Source organism: Pseudopodoces humilis, chromosome 7 (assembly GCF_049639895.1).
Source record: "Pseudopodoces humilis isolate 2021_Gansu_Grassland_sample_001 chromosome 7, ASM4963989v1, whole genome shotgun sequence".
Taxonomy (NCBI): Eukaryota; Metazoa; Chordata; class Aves; order Passeriformes; family Paridae; genus Pseudopodoces; species Pseudopodoces humilis.
In genome coordinates, this window is record NC_142206.1 from 4,381,288 (window position 1) to 4,399,919 (window position 18,632).

An 18,632-nucleotide genomic window follows, 5' to 3' on the forward strand; every position below is an offset into this window, starting at 1 on the left:
TGATATGTAGATGGTGTAGAGAGGATTTTAAAACACTTTTTTCATTCACTCAGATTGGTGTTTGTAATAAATGTTTTTGTCTGTTCTTCATGTTTTAGGTGTTTCTGTCAATTTCAAAAAGGCTATTCCAGTTTTCTTTCAGGGAAGAAGGTGTTTTAAAGATTGTCAGAATCCCAACCTCAGTGGTTCTTTGATATGAAAAATATTCTCTGGTAATGATTCTGGTAGTTTGTGGCTGGACTAGCTGGGCTGATCTGTGGGAAAGCTGCTTGAATTCACAGGACAAGGGCATTTACAGGATAATGGAGTGAGGCCAGCAGCACGCTGTAGGGCTTGGACCATGGCTGGGCAGGTTATAGCTTTAAGTGGTGCTTGTACCTGGTACTCCCTACTCACCCCGGAGCCCTTCACCACATGCATTGGATGCCTCTCAAAAAACAGTGACCACATTAGTCTGCTGCTTTGACGGGTTTGGAGTGGGAAGGGATCAGATGACTAGGTTTCCTCCAGCCAGCCTGCATCTGTGAGAATGGTATTTCAGAGGTGTTTTATTAAAATTGTTTTGTTTCATGTTTGTGGCTCAAATATTACAAGTTTCTATAGCATTTCTGTCAAACAGAATCTGCCTACACTGCTGAAAAATGTAATCCTCAAATGTCTTGTTTGATACACAATAATCAGTATTACATCAGTTTGGTCCTAAATAGTGGAGTACAGATTGCCTTCATTATATTAAATGCAAGTAGGTATTAAATTGTATGAGAGGCCAATTACATAGCAGGGTTTATACTTTAGCCTTCACCAGCTCTATTTTCAGACAATGCTGGTGCGTCATGTGCAGTGTCAAGGGTACCCGGTCCTTTCTCAGCTGTCTGCTTCAGGATGACCAGGGAGGGATGTTTCATCAACGTGCATTGTTCCACCTGCTTTCATTTTGGGAGCTGCTGTCTTGTGATGGGTTTGAATGAGCTGTTGCACATGTGCTAGTTTTTGACTACCTGTATTTAGCAAGGGATGTACAGCAAAGAGTGAGCGTAGGATGCTTGAACTTCTTGTTATTGATAATAATATTTAAAAACTAAAATGTAACAGTATTTCAGTTGTGAATACGTGGAAATTGTGTGTACTGCTCAGAAATCCCTGTTACTTTTCTTCTTTCAATACAAGAAAACAGGCATGTAATGCCTCATTGAAAGAAGCCTGTAGGGGTGCTTTGTGAGGGACTTAATTAAGGGCTTTGAAAGACTAAACAAAAGGAAAAAGAAAATGCTACAGGGTTATTGTTATTCCAGCCCATTGGCTCAGAGAGCTGACCATCCATTGGTGCCTTCTATCCTTTTGGGAGCTGAATGACACTTTTGTTCATGGTTAACAGAGGTGAAAGAAGCCAATTATTGGCTGTCTTTTCCACAGGGCAGCTGCAGAGGATTTCACTGCAGGAAAATATGGACTCTTCTACCACAAGGATGGTTGTTATGACAGTTATTTTTGTGTGATTGTATGAAAGAAAACAGATCTCTTTTTTTTGCCTTCCACTGACTTGTGTAGATGTTTATTGAAAACTACTGTGAATATGCTGGCAGAGAATGGGAACGTGTGAGGGACTGGATTCCCCATGCTAACAGTGTACTCAGCTTTTTCTGTATGTGTGAAATAAGTGAGGCTTTTAAAATTTATTTTTATCCTCTTTCTTTTTTACCTTGGAATTTCAGTTGATTTTAACTGTAGAGTTTTTCTAATGCGTGTGCAATGTGCATTTAAGTCTCTTCTGGCTTGCCAGCTGTGCTGGCTCCTTTGTATGCAGTAATGATAGAGGAACAACCTCTGCAGGTTAGTGGGAAGCCCTACAACAGCAAAACACATCAGCATACTATTAAGGACCCCAGAAAGTGTCTCTTTGCCTGAAATTTGTCACCCCTTTTGCCACATCTTTATTGCTTGGTCCAGTACATTATAAAAATCTTTTCCTCAAACTCTTCCTTTTATAATTAAAAACATACTCTTTTCCCTGCAAATTTTCTTTGTTTCAGTAGTTGTAGTTTAACTATGTAAAGAGACAAAGTTGACTAAGAACAAAGTTCTCTGACTATTGGGGCTCTGGAGAAGTCTCTTTCGGTTAAGGGAAAATTTTGAGCAAGGGCAAATTGATCCACCTTTGTTACACTAGAAGACTTCTTGTCATGTTAGCTGCTCATTAGGCCTGCCAGTGGTTGAGGTGGGCTGCCTGTGGTAGCCTCTTTGCATTTAGGCATAGTTCACAATAACAGTATTAAAAGGACTCAGGTGATGTTCCCTAACTTATGCTGCAGGTGAGAGGAGAATCTGCCTTTTGTCCTCAGACCTCTGGAAGTGGCAATGCTGAGTACATTCCTCCTTCATCTATTGGTGAATAAAGAGGAGTTTTTATGCTTTAATTTGGTTTCTCTTCATCCAGACTGATTATTTCCTTCATAGATTCTTTTTTTTGTGGAGTTGCCTATTACCCGTACACCAGAGTGCTCCTGCCAGATTCTACTGTTGCTAACCCACATTGATTGAAGTTGGTTGTGCCCTCATGAGCTTAGCATGGTGCAGGCAGCATTGTCTGAGGACCTTGAATCCTTAGAGGATGTGACTTTGAGGCACTTGTCATTTGTGGGCCAGTGTCAGCTGTAGGGCTGTGCCTCTGCTGAAGTCCTGAGAATGAGAGATGTGTACATGTGTGGGGCTGTGCAAATTGTCAGTGGTGAGGGTGACTCTCCTGGGCCTGGAGCTGGGCTCACCTGTCAGAGGGAATGGGCAAGCAGCCTGGCTCTCAGGGAAGTATCCAAGAAGAGTTGTGTGTTTTTTCACAAGGCAAAAAGCATACGTGAATTTGGCTTCCTGAAACAAAATAATTAGCTGTGTGATAAGTCAGATAATAAGATAATTCCTGTCACTCTGTATGAGAAGAAATAAAATTTGGTTTGAATACTTCCCTTCATGTCCCTTGTTCAGTCGTGTACTATTGAAGTAGAAGCTGAACCCGTAACTCTTAGCTCTCAGAGTGTCCTGGCAGGTGATTTGGGCAGCTTTCATTTTAATTCATGTCTAAGGTTCACTGGAAGCTAAGGGGGATGTTTAACCCATGTCTTCATATGTATCTGGTAGGAACCTGGACATCAATATCAAATCAAAAGAAGAAATGTAGCTGAAACCATCATAACTCTACGGATCAGGAAGGCTGATGAGGCTATTTGGATTCTTGTATTCAGCTACATTCCTTGTCAGTAGGCAGAAATTTTGCCATTTGTTGAAGGTACAGTTTCCTGAGAGAAACACAAGGGTTGTGTGTTAGCACACATGAACTCTGCCACATGGGAAACTTTAGGCAGACTTTAATCCTTTAAATGTCATAAAGTAGAAATTACTCCTATGTTAAAATGCTACGCAATAATTGATAACCAAAATTTTTCAAAACTTAAGTTTTACATCTTATCAAAATTGGTTGTTCTTTACCAGTTTGAGATACCTTGAAAATTACTACATAAAAGCATGTTTGGTTCTAAAAAAGCCCTTCCAGGTGCTGCCATGAAGTCGGTTTTGGCACTAGGAAGTTGTACTGTGTACTTTTAGTTTTCCCACAGTATAGATATTTTGAGTGCTTTTTGCCAGAAATAGTTTTTAGCTACATCCAAATATGTGACTGAAAAAAATTCTTGAATGCTGAAACTGTTGTATATAGGTTTGGACTAAGAGTGACATTCAGATTTTGTTATCTGGCTTCATTGTATCAGTGACTGTGTTCATACACCAGTTTTGTTTTGCTGTTTTTGGTTTTTAGCCTTTTAAAAATGTAGGTCTTGCCCAGACTTTTGAGGCTCTGGTTGCTTTCTAAACAGTGGGTGGGACAGACTAGAAGACCAAAATAAACCAGAAGAAAATGAGTAAAATTCGAAGTAGTTGCAGTTACTAAAGTTGGCATTTTTATGAAATTGGATTTATAGCTGTTTGTGTTCTCTCTTTGCAGCAGAGCAAAAACACACAGTGAAACTGCAACAGAAGATTTTTTTATATGAATTGATAGCACTGCTTTTTTATCGGTAAAGAGATTTAAGGCTCTGTCTGGACAGCTCAGAAACACGGGTAGCTTTAGCCTCCCTCCTCCTACCTCACAGAGATGCAGAAATATTCTCCTTTGAACCCAAGACTTGGGAAGGAAAGCAACCTGTCAACCCATGAAATAATGTCTCTGCTGGAGCAAGGCAAGGCGCTGAATCTCACTGGTTCTGTGTCCGGAGTTGTAACTGGGAGTTTATGGTGTGAAACATTTGTTGTTTTAAATACAGTGTTGCTAGGCGGAGAGGACTGTAATGTCCTTGGAGTCCAAAGGGTGACTGTGACTCCCGATGTTCCTATTAAGTCAGTTTAAATTTTATGGAATTGCCCTTGGAGCTGTTAAATGGAATGAAACTTGCCTTGTAGATATTGGTGGCTATGCAGCAGAAACCTGAGACTGGAGTGGTGGCGGAGTAGGACAGGGGTGGGACGGACAGGACCCAAATCTCAGTAAACTGGTTAGAGTACATATTTCAGTGATGTTCCTGGTGTTTCAGCAATGGTTGTTCAGGAAGGTTTTTGATAAGGGAAAAGTGCTTGAGAATTTCCTCTGTAGTAATGAACAAAACTGGGGCTTGGTCATGTGTGAAGTGTTGGTGTCAAGTTTTGCAATATGTTTCAACTTAAAATATGGGTATGTCTTGAACCTGGAACTGACAACTCAATAAAGAGAAATCAGAGCTGTTAAAAATGGCATAGTTAACCTCAGTGACTGATAATTCAGTATGATTACATTATGGTGAGGACAGTTGATGCAGCTGGCAATGCTACCCTATTTTAGTTTAGTTGCAGGTATAGTGTTCAACTTTATTTACTTAAAACATAACAAATACCCTTCCATAAAACCCCTTTAAGTTTTCTGGTATTGATTTTATTATAGGCATGAGCTACATGTGACATTTTTTTCTTCCTGTGTGAAGTTCCCACTGTCTTCTTCAGTACTTTTCTCTCCTACTATCATAGGAGTCTGCTGCTCCATGAAAGACAGCCAACACCATATGATTACAAAAAAAAAAAAGCACAGAAATATACTACCAGGGTATAGTTGGTTGAACTCTTAAGTGTGTAACCTGTTGCTGTACTCCCCTTTTCCCTCTGTGTGGAGATTTGTGGATTAAAAGAAATAGAAATATTTCTGCTTTCTTTTACTGGCTTTCACAGATAATCTTGCCAAAAATGATGGTTGTAGTGCATGGGTTTAGATGTACATGTTTTGAGCTAAGATGATCTTACTTTGTATAAATTGTATAAATTATTTTAAAAATGTCTCAAGTCAGAGGGTAGCTGTGATGTAACCATGCTGAAAGCTTTTCTATCAGGAGTTTGGGTGATAGCAGGGTGTGCAAATTGATTATAGATCAGGGATGTGTATGGTCTGAGTTCCCACCTGGTTTTGTCCATGGACCTCTTTGTGGTCTTATTGGTTATTCACGCTTTGTGATGGATACTCATAGGTACAGGAAGAGTATCTTGGTACAGACTTGACCTCAGGTTGCTTGACTAGTGTGCCTGTCAAATGGTTTGATTTTTTTTGTACTGAATTCCCTGGCATTACTGTATTCTACAGAGTAAATAATTATGAAACAGTGAATAATACATAATTTTACTCTCTGCTATAAATAATCTCTAACTGTGTAAATCTCTGTGTAAAAGAAATACTCCTGCACTGAAAGACATTTTGTTTGTTCCTCCAGTTTACAATAAGCCCTTCCTTTAGGCTGTAATCTGCACCCAAAGTGTGGCTCTTAAAAATTAACTGATGACCATGTTAATTTGCACTGTATTCCCATTCTGGGATGGGATCACTTTCATAATAATGCAGTGGAAATTTTTTCTAGGTTAATTCCCTACCATGTGTCAACATAAGCCATTAACTGTATGTGTGATTGCTTAATAGCTGGCCTGCAGTGACTCAAATACCAGTTCAAAATAGGGCTTTGCATACAGGTATTGTTCTCTCTAAGATCTTGATGATGGCTTGATTGGCACATGAATAGGGTACATTAGAGCTAGTTACTGTGTCTGTAAGAATGCTAAAGCACCATACTGGAAGAAAAAAACCAACAACAGGTTGATGTGACACATGAAGGAGGAGGCAGGAGAAATAACTTAATAAGAGGTATGGTGGGAGAAAGAGGGAGATGTTACTTCTCTTGCAGGAACAGGCCTGCCTGAAGTTTTGCTGAAGGTTTTCTGTTGCTGCCAGTGAAAATGTTGTAGGTCCTGCTTCAGCAAAATGCTAAAAGCTTACTGAAATCTACAGGATTTATATGCTGCTTTAAAAAAAAAACAAACAATTTTTTTAAAAAATGCTCTGTTTACCACTATTTACTAAAACTTCTGATAATCAAAATCTTTAATAGCCGGGGTCAGTGGATGATCTGAAGTTTGATTGTTTCCATGAAAAATCAGGTCAAGTGCTTCATCCCCGAGTGAGCTGTCACATAGCTCCCAGTTAGAGACACATAAAAGTGAATGGAAATGTTGCGTGTCAATTAGAGCATAATTTCTTTCTGCTGCTACCAAATGGAGAGAACCAACATATCTAGCAAACAAGAAACTGTCAGAACAATCTCCTGTCCTGTTTCCCTGCTAAACAAACAAAGGGACAGGGAAAGAAAGTTAATTAATTTGTTTAGGAAAGGTGGTAGCTGAGCATAGAACATGGGAGTAGCCTTGGTCAACTGGAGGGCACTTCAGGCTCTGCTGGTGATTTTGGAGCTTACTTCACATACCTTTGCATACTTGTTTTCCTTGCCATGCTGTTTGTTTAGTGCATTTACACAGCAAACTCCTCTAGGTGAGTAGTGTCTCCAGCTGTGTATTTGTACAGTTCCAATCTGCCAGTGTTGAACAGGGCCCTCAGCTCCTCCTTGCAATACAAACAACATGATAAGACCTTGTGCTCATTAGTGAGATAGCATGGATACTTAGGAAATGGCAAGTATTTGCTGGGTGGGAATGTAACCTGTGTCTTACTTAGGCAATCACAGCAGTTATTGACTAAGGCTTTAAATATTTGGATATTTCCTTTATCGTGAGAGTGTTTTCCTGGAAGAATTGGAAAATGAAGCATGCTTGTAAATGAAAAAATGTTACATTTCATTTGGTTTCTGTTATTCCAGAATGGCTTAGGAGTACAGAACAGGTTTCTGTGCTTTTAAGTTTCAGAGGTCTCTGTGATCTTATCAGAGACAGTAGAAGCATGCTTAAGATTGCTGGGGAGAGATGGAATAGCAAGAAGAAAAATCTAAATTAATGCAAAAGTTGGTTTTAAATCTTCTCTTTTTGTCATTAACAGCTCTGTCTATGTTAAAAGAAACAGTAGATACATATCAGGAGGAAATATATTGGGACATGGCAGCAAGGATTGGAGATAAGGGATGGTTAATAATACAGAGTTCTGGCTGTTGGAATACCCAGTGGGCCCTTCCCACTGGAAGATGGGCACTGGTAGTTGTGACTGTCAGAAATGGAGAGAATGCAAACTCTACATACAATGCCAGTTGTATTGCCAGTCTGACATTGGGGTCTTATCACCACAGACATGTTAGCTAATAGTTAGGTATTGTACTATTACACTACTACCTTGCAGTAATAGATGTAGGTAATATATTAAAGGTAAGAAATTAATTTTTCAGCATGTTATTTAAATTTTATTTTGAACTCAATCACTTTCCAAGTGCATGTTCCTCTGTAAACATCATCTTTGCCTATTTCTTTTCTTCCTGTTCATGATTTCTCATTGTTGGGGTTGGAATGTCTGCGTGTAACATATATCCTTGGATTTTAGCTGTGCTCTTTGGATCCATAGTGCAGACAGTCAGCATTCCAAGCTGTAGTTGTTACATGGTGCTTCTGGAAGAGTATTGTTTGCTTCTTGTCATCAGGAAGATACAATAAAACAAAACTCTACTACCAAATTTGTTTCTTTTTAATTGAATTGAAAATTTCTTGCTGATCCTCCAGGCTTTCCATGATTTCATTACATACTGAATACAATTAAGATATGGGACAGTATTAATGCAGACTAATTTATTCAGTCCCATAGTGGTTTTATCACCTGTTCCTGAAGGAACTGGATAAATGGGAAAGAAGATTTAAACAAGGGATGTAATTCAGTTCCTTTTCTCCCATGAGACTGGCTGCCAAGGGGTGTGATTTGGATGAAAATCACATTGGTTTTCATCATGTGAACATGTTTCTACAAGGAGTTGGGGACTGTAGCATTGAAGTACAGCTTAATATTAGTCTAACCTTGAATTTCTCTGATTTCTTGTCTCCTGCTGCCCACTCCAGTGTCTCTGCCTCTCCTTGCTGCCACAACACCAGGAAGTTCTCTTGGTTAACACAGATATTACCTGGAAAAAACTTGAAGTACTGACAATTTGCCATGCAGCTATATAATCAGTCATTTTTGTTTATTTGTGCGTTTTTTGTTCTTGCTGGTTTTTTTGGTTTTGCTAATTGGTGAAGAACCCTTGGTCTCCTATGCTAAGAATAATTTATGTTGCTTTGTCTTTATCCTCACCAGTTTTAATGTAAATAGGTCCATGTCCATGTTCTCAGTGGTCCAGATGGTAACAGATGACTGTTGCTGGGTACTTCCCAGCATTATGTTGAGGTGCATTTGCAATATCCTGGCTTATTTAATGTAGTTTCTAAAAACATTAACAGCCCCAGCTTTTCCTAGTACTGCTGAAACTGGATCATGGTTACTACTTGGGCAATTTTATATAAGACTAAGACCTATTACCTAATGGTTTTGTACAGGTAGGTAGGAGGGCTTTATTCAAATAAATAGCTCTGCCTACGTAATTTTCTACGTGTTATAATTAAATAACTCAGTGGCAGATGGCCCAGACATTGGAAAAGACTGAATGGAGCCTACAGTATTACATGCTATTATCTATCAACAAACAGGTTAAGCTTGCTCAGAGGCAGTACTTTATAGGAATTTAAAGGTGCCTTGTTGAAACATGATCTTCTTTCCTTCAGCCAAGGCTCCCTTCTCTTTTTCTATCTCACTCCTTCATTTTCTCTCTTCTTTTCTCTACCTGACAGTCAAAAAGGCAAAAAGTAGATAGCTATTAATGAAGTGCTGGGAAGCACAGAGGTGTATTTTGATCTTATTTGTTTTAAACAGCCAATCTCAATTTGGTTTTGAGATTTCATTTTCTTTTCTGTAGCTAGGTATTTAATGTTTTGTTTTTTTTTTTACAAAGTGGTGTGTTTTAGGTGATTAGCATGTATTGAGATGCAGTGCATGAATGTGGTGGAAACTGTGTGTGCCCCCAGTTCAGTGCAGATCCAAAGTGTTGAGAGAGGAGACTGAGCTAGGACAGAAAGTGTAACACTGGCATTTCCTGTGGGTTTTTCCAATGCACAAGGGCTGTGAGGAAAGTTTTTTTCCTAAAATGCACGCATGTTTTGGGGAGATGCAGTTAGGAATGATAGGTATTGTCATTAAAAAAACGGCTGGCAGCTAAATGTCCCTCAGGTCACAGAGACTGGCATTGTTTTCCTTTTCAATATCTATCAGGTTTTTTGGGTCACTTGCTTTTATTCTGTGCTTGTATCTAGGGCTAATTTATCTATCATTTTGTTGTCCTTTCTGTCCTGCAGGAAGGCTATAACTTCCCATTTTGTGGTCCCTTTTTGTTGTTGCAGCTTTTCTTCTCACACAAGAGTTACTGTGTACTCCTCCCTTTCCATGATCTCTAGTCTCTAGCCAGAATCATGCTCTGGCAATTGGTAAGAGAGAAATTGAACAAGGTTTAGGCTCCTTTATGGTGGAGGCAGTACTTTAAAATGATAGAGAAGGCTACTTGTGCCTGCAGGAGACACTGTGATACTCTGTGCATTGCATCTAATTGTTTTTTGTGTGATGCCACTTAAGAAAGCTGTGATTGAAGCCACTATTTAAAGATGAGAGTTTGTTTTTAAAATATGAGAGAATTAGTAAGTTGCCATCCAAGAGACAAAGTATTTCTGCTCATCCTGAAGCCTGGGGATGTTTGACTTTGGTTAGTGGTAAAAACAACAGTCTTTGAAAAAAAAATAAAATCCAAATAACTAAAACCTCACATCAGGAACTGGAATTCTTGCAGGAGTATAATAGAAAGTTTAAGTGCATTATGTTTTCTAGTTCAGTGTTCTGAAGTCTCCACTGCTGGTTGATTGAAAACTGATTGAATATCCAGCATTATGCAAGATGAGATGTGGTGCTGTGAGTTTTTTACTGTGTCCAGCGGAGCTGCTTTCCTCTTCCAAGGAAAATGGACACAACAGCTTTCTCTGGGGAAAACCCAACTGTTTCATATTCACAAGCACACAGAAATCTCATTTGATGCTTGTTTTCAACAGAGGGAGGTTTTCATTGCTTTTACTATCGTTGCCAATTAGAATAAGTATTTTTAATGACTTTAAAGTGTTTCTGTGTTAGGTGAAAGCAGGAAGCTTTCCTAAACTCTGCTGGAAATGAATATTCAAGTAGTTGTCAGAATAAGCTGAAAGGGTCTATTTGAGCAGGCTGGAGACAGCAAATGAGTGCTGGAGTACTGTGGCTTGACTTTTCACCTTTTGCCTGTAAAAATTAATCTCTGCACTACCTGAGATGGCAAAAGAATATTTATAGTTACAAGCTACTAATTTTAGTTAGTTTATTCTTTTCTGTAGAACCTTCTTGGAAGAAGGACAAAGCTTCTGGCAGAGTGTAAGAAGCCTTATTTATCATTCAGTAAAAAGAATACAGCCATGGCACTAGGAGGGAGTGTAGTTTTGTTTATTTTGTGTGTTACATCTCTCCTGCCTGAAATGGTGAAACTAATTGTAATTATAAGGCTGTGATTCATGTTATCCCCTGAGATGCAGCCTCTTGCTAAAGAGGTTACCACCTTTGGCAGCTCATATTTTAGTTTCAATTCCAGCTTCTTGGCCATCATTGTAGTTTCAATGCCAGTTTCTTGCCCCATCACGCCCTTCAATGTTTCCAGGAATGGAGCATCTGCAACCTCTGCCCTGGTTAATATTGGTCAGTGAGCAAAGAGTTAGCCTGGCTGTTTAGTACAGCTAAATCTAGTTAATGGCTACCTGTTGAAAGATGCAGGTCTACCCTGGTTTCTCCTTTTCCCTGATGAATCTGCAGTGTAAACCCATGGCATTACCATAATCTTATATCTCTTAGAGCTGTTATGTCTGTTTTGCACTTTCTGGGGAAAACCTCCCAAGTATAAATGTGGGTCTGAACTTGTCAGAGGTGTAGTTTGCTGGGCTGACAGACACACTGGGGACTTGTTGGAAGAACAAGAAAATTATAAGCCTGTTAGATACTGATTCTGAAATTCAGTTTATAAATAAAATTTAGGGCAAACATATGAAGATTTTGGTGTTTTGTTTGTTGGGAGTTCTGTGTGCACATGTGTTTGGTGGCAATTCAAAGGTTTGCAGGTGTTGTGCTGTTTTTAGGGGACCTCTATCCGGATGTAATAACCCAATCCATAGTAGGTCTTCTAGCTTAGTCCTGCTGAAAAGGGGATTTAGGCAACTGCTGACATGATCCTTCTCTTGCATGATAGCATCATTCCCATGAACACTACTGAGGTTAGGCTAGTACTATTAATATTCTTTTATTCATTCTTAGAACTTTTTTTTTAATATTAGCTCCCTAAATGATTTCTGGGCTTACAGGCCTGAGGGCTTTTTAGTAGAGAAACAGATGGTGTATGGTAGCTTCTCAGTAAAGATTGATTTGACATGTCAAGGGGCATATCTAATATTTATTTTTATTAAATAGACAGCCTTCTTGATACTGCATGGATTGATCCTTTTTTTTAAGTTTAGGAGTAGTAAAATGACTATTTCTATAATATAAACAGTAAAAACTTAGCAAGGGCTATTTTTGTTTTAGACTGTGGTGATTATTTGTCATTATTTTATCATAGTATATTGTGCTCCACCATTTTTGTTGCAATTCTTTTATTAATTATGTGTTAAGAGTATCTTTCCAAATCTACTAAGTAAAATTTATAGAGACGAGTTATTAGGTAATCTAGTTTTAGTATCATGGGTGTTCCTAATATTGTTTGTAAATTCTTGCTCATTAACTACTTAGTATTTTATGACCAGCACATAGTGCCTATGAACTCATTCTTTGAAGAGATTCTGTAGAGTGAAATGAAAAAATATTTTATGTATAGATGTCTATATGTATATATATATATATATCAGCAAAGCTGCTTTAACATAATGTTCTTAATTAAACAGGAATTGTTTTAAGACTTGTATGATGATCATAAGGAAACTTTCAGAGTTGGTGCTTTGATATTCCCCAAAGTTTGCAAATCAGTGCTATAAAGATTGACTTATTTATTTAGTAAGAGTTACTATCACATGTAATGAAGGCAAATGCAGAAACTTCATAAAAATGTCAGCTTTTTAGCAAGGCATCGTGATAAGCAGTCCCTGAAGATTCACGTGATAAAGACAATCACACTTTATATTTCTGTCTGGCTTTGTTAAAAACTCTGCTTCACTGAAAACAGATTTCAGTAGAATTTGAGACTATCAATAATGGTTCTCAAGTCCTCACTATTAAGGTGATCTGTCTCATGCTTCCATCCAAATAATCTACTTCCCAAATTAAAGCTGTAGAGCCTAATACTTGAAGCTACAGAGAAAAAAACATTTTTAGTTAATTTCAGATCCCAGAGAAAGCCAAAATTGCTTTGAGTTTGGATGTCAGCCATTCTGTGTGTTAGCATGGTTTCCATTGACTTTATTTAGGATTCCACAGTGCACTTCTAAACTTGGACATTTATAGCTGTGGAAATTTCAATATCATTGCTTTCAGGTGGATGTGATTTCCTTACCTCAGTTGTCAAAAAGAGCTACCATGTAGTGCAACAAATGTGGGTGCAGCCAAAATCTTTGCCAAAGTGATGCATAAGCATTCATACAGTGCTTTCTGATGCTCTGTGCTGTTGACTTATTTTTACTACCACTGTTTATTATGGTGCATGTGACAGTAAGGTTTTATATCACCTGGACAGTTTTTTCAGACTTGTGATTTTCTTGCACAGGTTTCTTAAGATTAGGGTCTCCACTCCCTTCTTACTCTTCTGCCCTATTCATAAATGCTTCCCAGCATACCTGTATCAGTTTGAAAAAATGTGTGAAAATAGAAGTTGCAGTCTCCTGTGGAGCAGACAGATGACAGTTCATGTACCTGATGCATTTATTTCCTTTGCTGCACTAGAAGAAAAATGTCCTCAACAGCAACACTGTACTGTGACCATGCTGCTGCCAAGGCAAAAAACACTGCTTAAAGCATGCAGGCTGTAGAGTCTGGGGAAAAAGCATCTCGAGTTCAGCTCCTTCTGGAGCTTAGTGAAGGAGTCTTTTGTACCACAGTGGATTTTTTTTGGCTCTTGTCACAGTTGGGTTTGTTTTGTATATGCTGAACCTTATTTTGCTGTCTCTGCTCTTGAGTATACTATTAGCAGCTGCTGAGGAGTAACTTTCTTAGTTTATGCTGGGAAATGAGAAATGAAGTTTTGGGACTACTATTTAATTAACATTTATTTTAGAGAAATGGTTGCCTCTAGATTTAGTGTAAGAGCAGTTTTAACACTGGCAGTGCCTGAGGGTCTGTGCTGCACAGGTGTTGCAGCAGATCAGTCACCAGTTACTTTTTAATGTCGTGGATGAGCTTCAGTGGTTCTTGTTGGCCATTAGTGAGATAAAAAGGAGAGTTTGGCTTTGTTTGTTTGTTTTTCATCTGAATTATGTAGGGAGGTGGCATATAGACACTAGAGAAAAACATGTGGAAGAGAGCAAGCAGGGAAGGCTCTACTAACAAGTGTTACTGAATTGCTTATTAAGTTTACATTAATAATTGTAATATGTAATAACATTACATACTAAAAAAAAAACCAAACCAGTATCCAAGTGGAAAGTAAGAACTTGGGATTATGTCACAAATAGTTACGCAGTTAGTTTAATTATCAAACCAAATTGTTTTCATGCTGCATTTATTCACATTGAGTAATAACTTGCTTTAGGACTGGATTATCTGTGATCGTTGTGTAGGTGTGAACTGAGGTGATGGCACCAAGTTTGCCACTTACTGCTGCTTTGTAAAGAAAATGCTGAGCAGGTCTGCATACCTATCATGTAAGCACTTGCTGCCAGCTTCCCTCTGCTCATGGACCGAGAATGAAATCTGCTTAAAACTCTTACCTCGAGGACTTTATAGGTTTTGTAGAAGGAAAACAAAACAAAGCAAAAAAAGCCTTTGGTACAGCTAGGACTTGTTTCTGCTATTCTTGCCAGTTGTTCCAGAAGCCTTGTTTGCCAGAAGCTATTTATTAAGTCCTAATGCATGTATTTTTTTTTTTTTTTTTTAAACACTGTGGGATGAAAATTTGCGTGGTGGGTGGTCACAGTATTTTATTTTTTTTTCATATGCTTGTGGTTTTGGAGTAATGTTAATCATCTGAGTTAAAACCGTATGTAAGTTGGTAAAAATTAGTACTGGGCATAGCAGTACTGTAGAGCCTCTTCCATGCATGCCTTCCCTGTAGTTTCACAGTAATTATTTTTGTTTAGAGGTGTTGGAAAACTTATTTTGCCAACTTCCCATTTTAAAGGTCTTTGCTGCAACCAGATTTTCAAATTGCAGTGACTTGAAAGTTTAGCATGCAAATTTCTAGAAAGAGATGTTACTGTGTGATACTAGAATTTTTTTTTTCTGTTACCATACTATCTGATGAGGCTTTCTTTTTCTTATCCTTTTCATAGAGTGTAAAAATCCTTTCCCACTTATTGATAAATCTGTATTTGTTCTTTTCCAGAGATATCAGCATGAACAACATCACAAGACTACCAGAAGATGCCTTCAAGAACTTTCCCTATTTGGAAGAGCTGTAAGTATTTTACACATGTTAAAGTTTTGCTACAATATCATATGGCTGTATGATGTGGAAGGTGGGCGGAGAAACACTGTTAGGTTGAGCTGTGAACATAAAAATATACTTTAAAAATGTAATCTTGTACAAGTTTTGAAACCAGGACAGTAAATGCTACTTACAAGGGACTTTTTACGGTAATTATTTTAATCATGGCTAGAGTGATGACACATACTAATTACAGTGTTATCCAAAGATAACACAAGAGTTGTGTAATTACCATTGTTTCTGAAGGAGCTACAGTACAGGTGTTGCATAAGTTCCATAAAATAGATCTTGCTTCATTTACTGGCTTCCGTTGTCCTTGTAGGCTGCAGATGCAATGCTCACAAACCCATTCTGACCTATATCAGAAATTCTGTGGTACAGGGCTTCTTTTTCTTAATTTCTCTGGCAGAAATTTTTTTCTACTTCCCACCTCCCACCTCCCTTTTGTCCTACTCTCATTTTAGCTTTCTTTTATGTTTTACTTAACTGATACTTGGATTTCTGAATCCTCGATCTCATGTGCTCGGTATCATGCTGAAATCTTAACTAAGATGCCTTTGCAAAGCTGAAGCATGCTTTCAACAGCCTAGTCCTTAATTAGGTTGGTTTCAGAGTCAGTAAACAGGGAGGCAGGTTTGACATTCACTTACGACTTTAAGTACTGTTATGTGACAAGTGTTTTATGTGTGCCTTATAGTTTCCTTATCTGTGAAGAGAGGGTAAGGGTAATGGTTCAACCTTTTCAAGAGAGCTTTGAGAACTTCCAGTACTAAGCAATAGATAAGACAAAACCCCTGCAATTTGCTTTGCCTCTCTTACATTTTCACTGACAAAGTCAGATTTCTTGTATTAAAAAGCATTTAAAGTACAAATTAGAGCTGTATCTGTATTTGTGACTTTCATGAGACTATGAATGCCACATTGAGAGGTTTTTCAGTAAATCACCTTAAGGAAAGAACAGCTTGTTTCCTTGAAGAGACCACCCTTATGAGCCAGGGAAGTGTTCTGACTTTACCAATGAGGAAACAAGCAAAGAATGGAAACCATTTGTAAAGGGCAAAAGGATAAATGAACCCTGTAGCAAAACTGTAGATAAAGCTGTGAACCCTTTGATTCTGGTTCTGTTATAACCAGTACAACCACGCACCTCACTGGAACAAAGATACTGAGAAATTGATAAGAGATGGATTGCTTGCTTCTGAAGAAATAATTGGGTTCCTGAAAGCTGCTTCTTTGCACCTCAGCCTCACTGATTGCTCTAAAAAGGTGTTCCACTGCTCCTTAGAATTTTGATCTCTCTTATATCCTGATAATGTAGCAGCTACCATTACTAATGTGCTTAAATTAACTCCATTTTACTTGGTTCTTAAATAGTTTTGACTCAGGTCAGTACAAGTGTGAAGTGCAGTTGAGTTGGTTTATGTCAGATAAATTGTGTGTCATATCTCATGTTTAACAGGTTCTGGTTTATTTCCTCTGATTTTAGGTTTTGCTTAAATCTGTGATATAGTCAAGAATGCTTTATGAAGAAAAATAAGTTTTCAGATGATGCATTTGTGTAGTTGGCAGAATTTAAGAAAGGCTCTATGGCATGAGTTGTCAATTGGAGGAAAAAAAGTGGCCTAGGAAGGCTTGGTTGGCTTCAGAACATATACTAGCTGACATTCCATATGTGCTTCTGTATGCCTGTCTGTTTTGTTAGACTATATTTGTAACTCTCTTTTTAAATTTTAATTCTTCATAGGCATATTTCACACCAGAAGTTGAAAAACCCAAACAATTCCGGTTTTCCAACTTAGATGACTGTGGGAGACTTCATTTTTTCCTCCAATAAGTAATTAAGCAATAAAACCTAATGGGTGGGTGTGCATATTGTGTAACTTCATAAACCTTGGGGTGTGTCAGGAGATAAAGAGGAAAGGCAGAGCCTTCAGCCATCATCTGTAGTGCTTGTTGCCTAAGAGTCATTTTCTACATGTACCTCATTGTCCCCTTAACTCTTTCAGGTTTTCATTTAAAAAAAAAAAAAGGGCTATCATTAAGCTCAGAATTATGTATGAACACCTAGAAACTTTAAATCATTCTTAGCATGTATGGTAGTTTAGCATTTAAGGAAAAAGTGGAAAACATTTACAGAAGCTTACTTAGTGTGTTAAAGCAACTTCTGGGAAAAAAAGTCCAAAACAAAAACATAAGTCAACTCCAGATTCCCTTGTTTCAGTTCAAGTTACTCTTAAATGGGAATATAATAAAGTAGATTCAAACAAAAGCAGCTTTCCTCCTTAACAGAAATGACCAGTACCAGATATGACACCCTTCTGCTTTGTTCTCCCTGTTCCTTTTTCTCTATGGGACAGGGTACAAAAATATTTAATTCTTTATTTTTGCTGGTTATGAACAGGAAAAACTGAACTCTAATATTTCCTAGTGTACAACCACAATTTTTCCTTTCTATGACTGTCAAAGTTTCTTCCTGGCTTTTATTTATAGTTTAACAGATCCAAATTCTGACTGCCAGGCCCTAGCAAAGTTGCTTTTTCAGCATGCAAACCTGGGAGTTAGTGTCCATGCCAAAGAAAAGTAATTTAAAGGAAAGACTTGAAGTGGTGTTGGAATCTGTGCTAGAAGTGACTTTTCATTGAGAAGTTCTCCCAAGAATTACACTGAAGAAAATGAAAATCCCACAAACTAATGGGAATGCAGTAAGTACCCACACCAGTATGCAGTCTGGTGGGTCTCCATCAAATAGACAGCCCCAGACACTTTGATCTTCATGCCATGCCATAGCCCTGCCATTGTCAAATGCTGTGTTTGATTTGCCCTTGGCAGAGGTTGCTAATTAATGTTGCAAAATAGTATAATAGAATTTAATGGAATGGAAATGGGAGGCAATTAGAATGTATTATTTAGGCAACTGAATGTATGGAGAGGCTGAGATTAAAAAGCGCAGCAGGAGCCATTTGAAATGGGGGTTGTCATTTCTTCATTGAAATTAATTATTTGGTAGTCTGCAGAGACTTCAGAGAATCATTTTCCAAATCCTAAAATGAACACTAGTAGAAGAAGCAGAGTACCAGACTTGGAAAAGCTGGCTGCTCAATTCAGAAGTGTCTTCTGCATCACCAAAGAGGAAGGAGCCCAGGTGCTTCAATTATGCATCCCAGGCTTAGATGTTCTGGATTTTCCAAGACACCTGCCCCTGACACAGATGGGAAACTGATGGGTGCTGTGAATGGCACTTTTGGGGCCAGGTGGAAGAGGACATCTGAAATGCCACTAAATGGCCATGGTTATGCAACTGACTCCACAGCAAAGAATCAAATCTGCTGGAATAATCTGGGGTTTTGTAACTTTGTGATAATGTCCTATTGGAGTGTTACTCACAGGTGCAAGCAAAGGGATTTTGAGTTGTCCACGGGCAGAATCTGCCCATTGGGTTGAGTGCTCCGTGTACCCTCATTGACAGCCTCATCATGTATGTCACTGTATAGCACCCTTACCATATCTGAGCAGGATTCTAACACTATTTATAAATGTTATAAAAATCGCCATGTCTGTGTAACTGATACCCATCTGGAAGTAATTTGCAAGCTATTGAAA

The 18,632-nt window shown here is 38.3% G+C and overlaps 1 protein-coding gene across 1 annotated transcript in view; it reads left to right on the forward strand.

Annotated features, from left to right (window-relative positions):
• The window catches only part of LGR4 (leucine rich repeat containing G protein-coupled receptor 4), a 71,894-nt gene that overhangs the window by 17,094 nt on the left and 36,168 nt on the right, over positions 1-18,632 (forward strand). Inside the window, exon 2 of the mRNA XM_014259017.2 lies at positions 14,931-15,002. Within this exon, the coding sequence (XP_014114492.1) occupies positions 14,931-15,002 (72 nt within the window). The remainder of the gene's footprint in view (positions 1-14,930; positions 15,003-18,632) is intronic.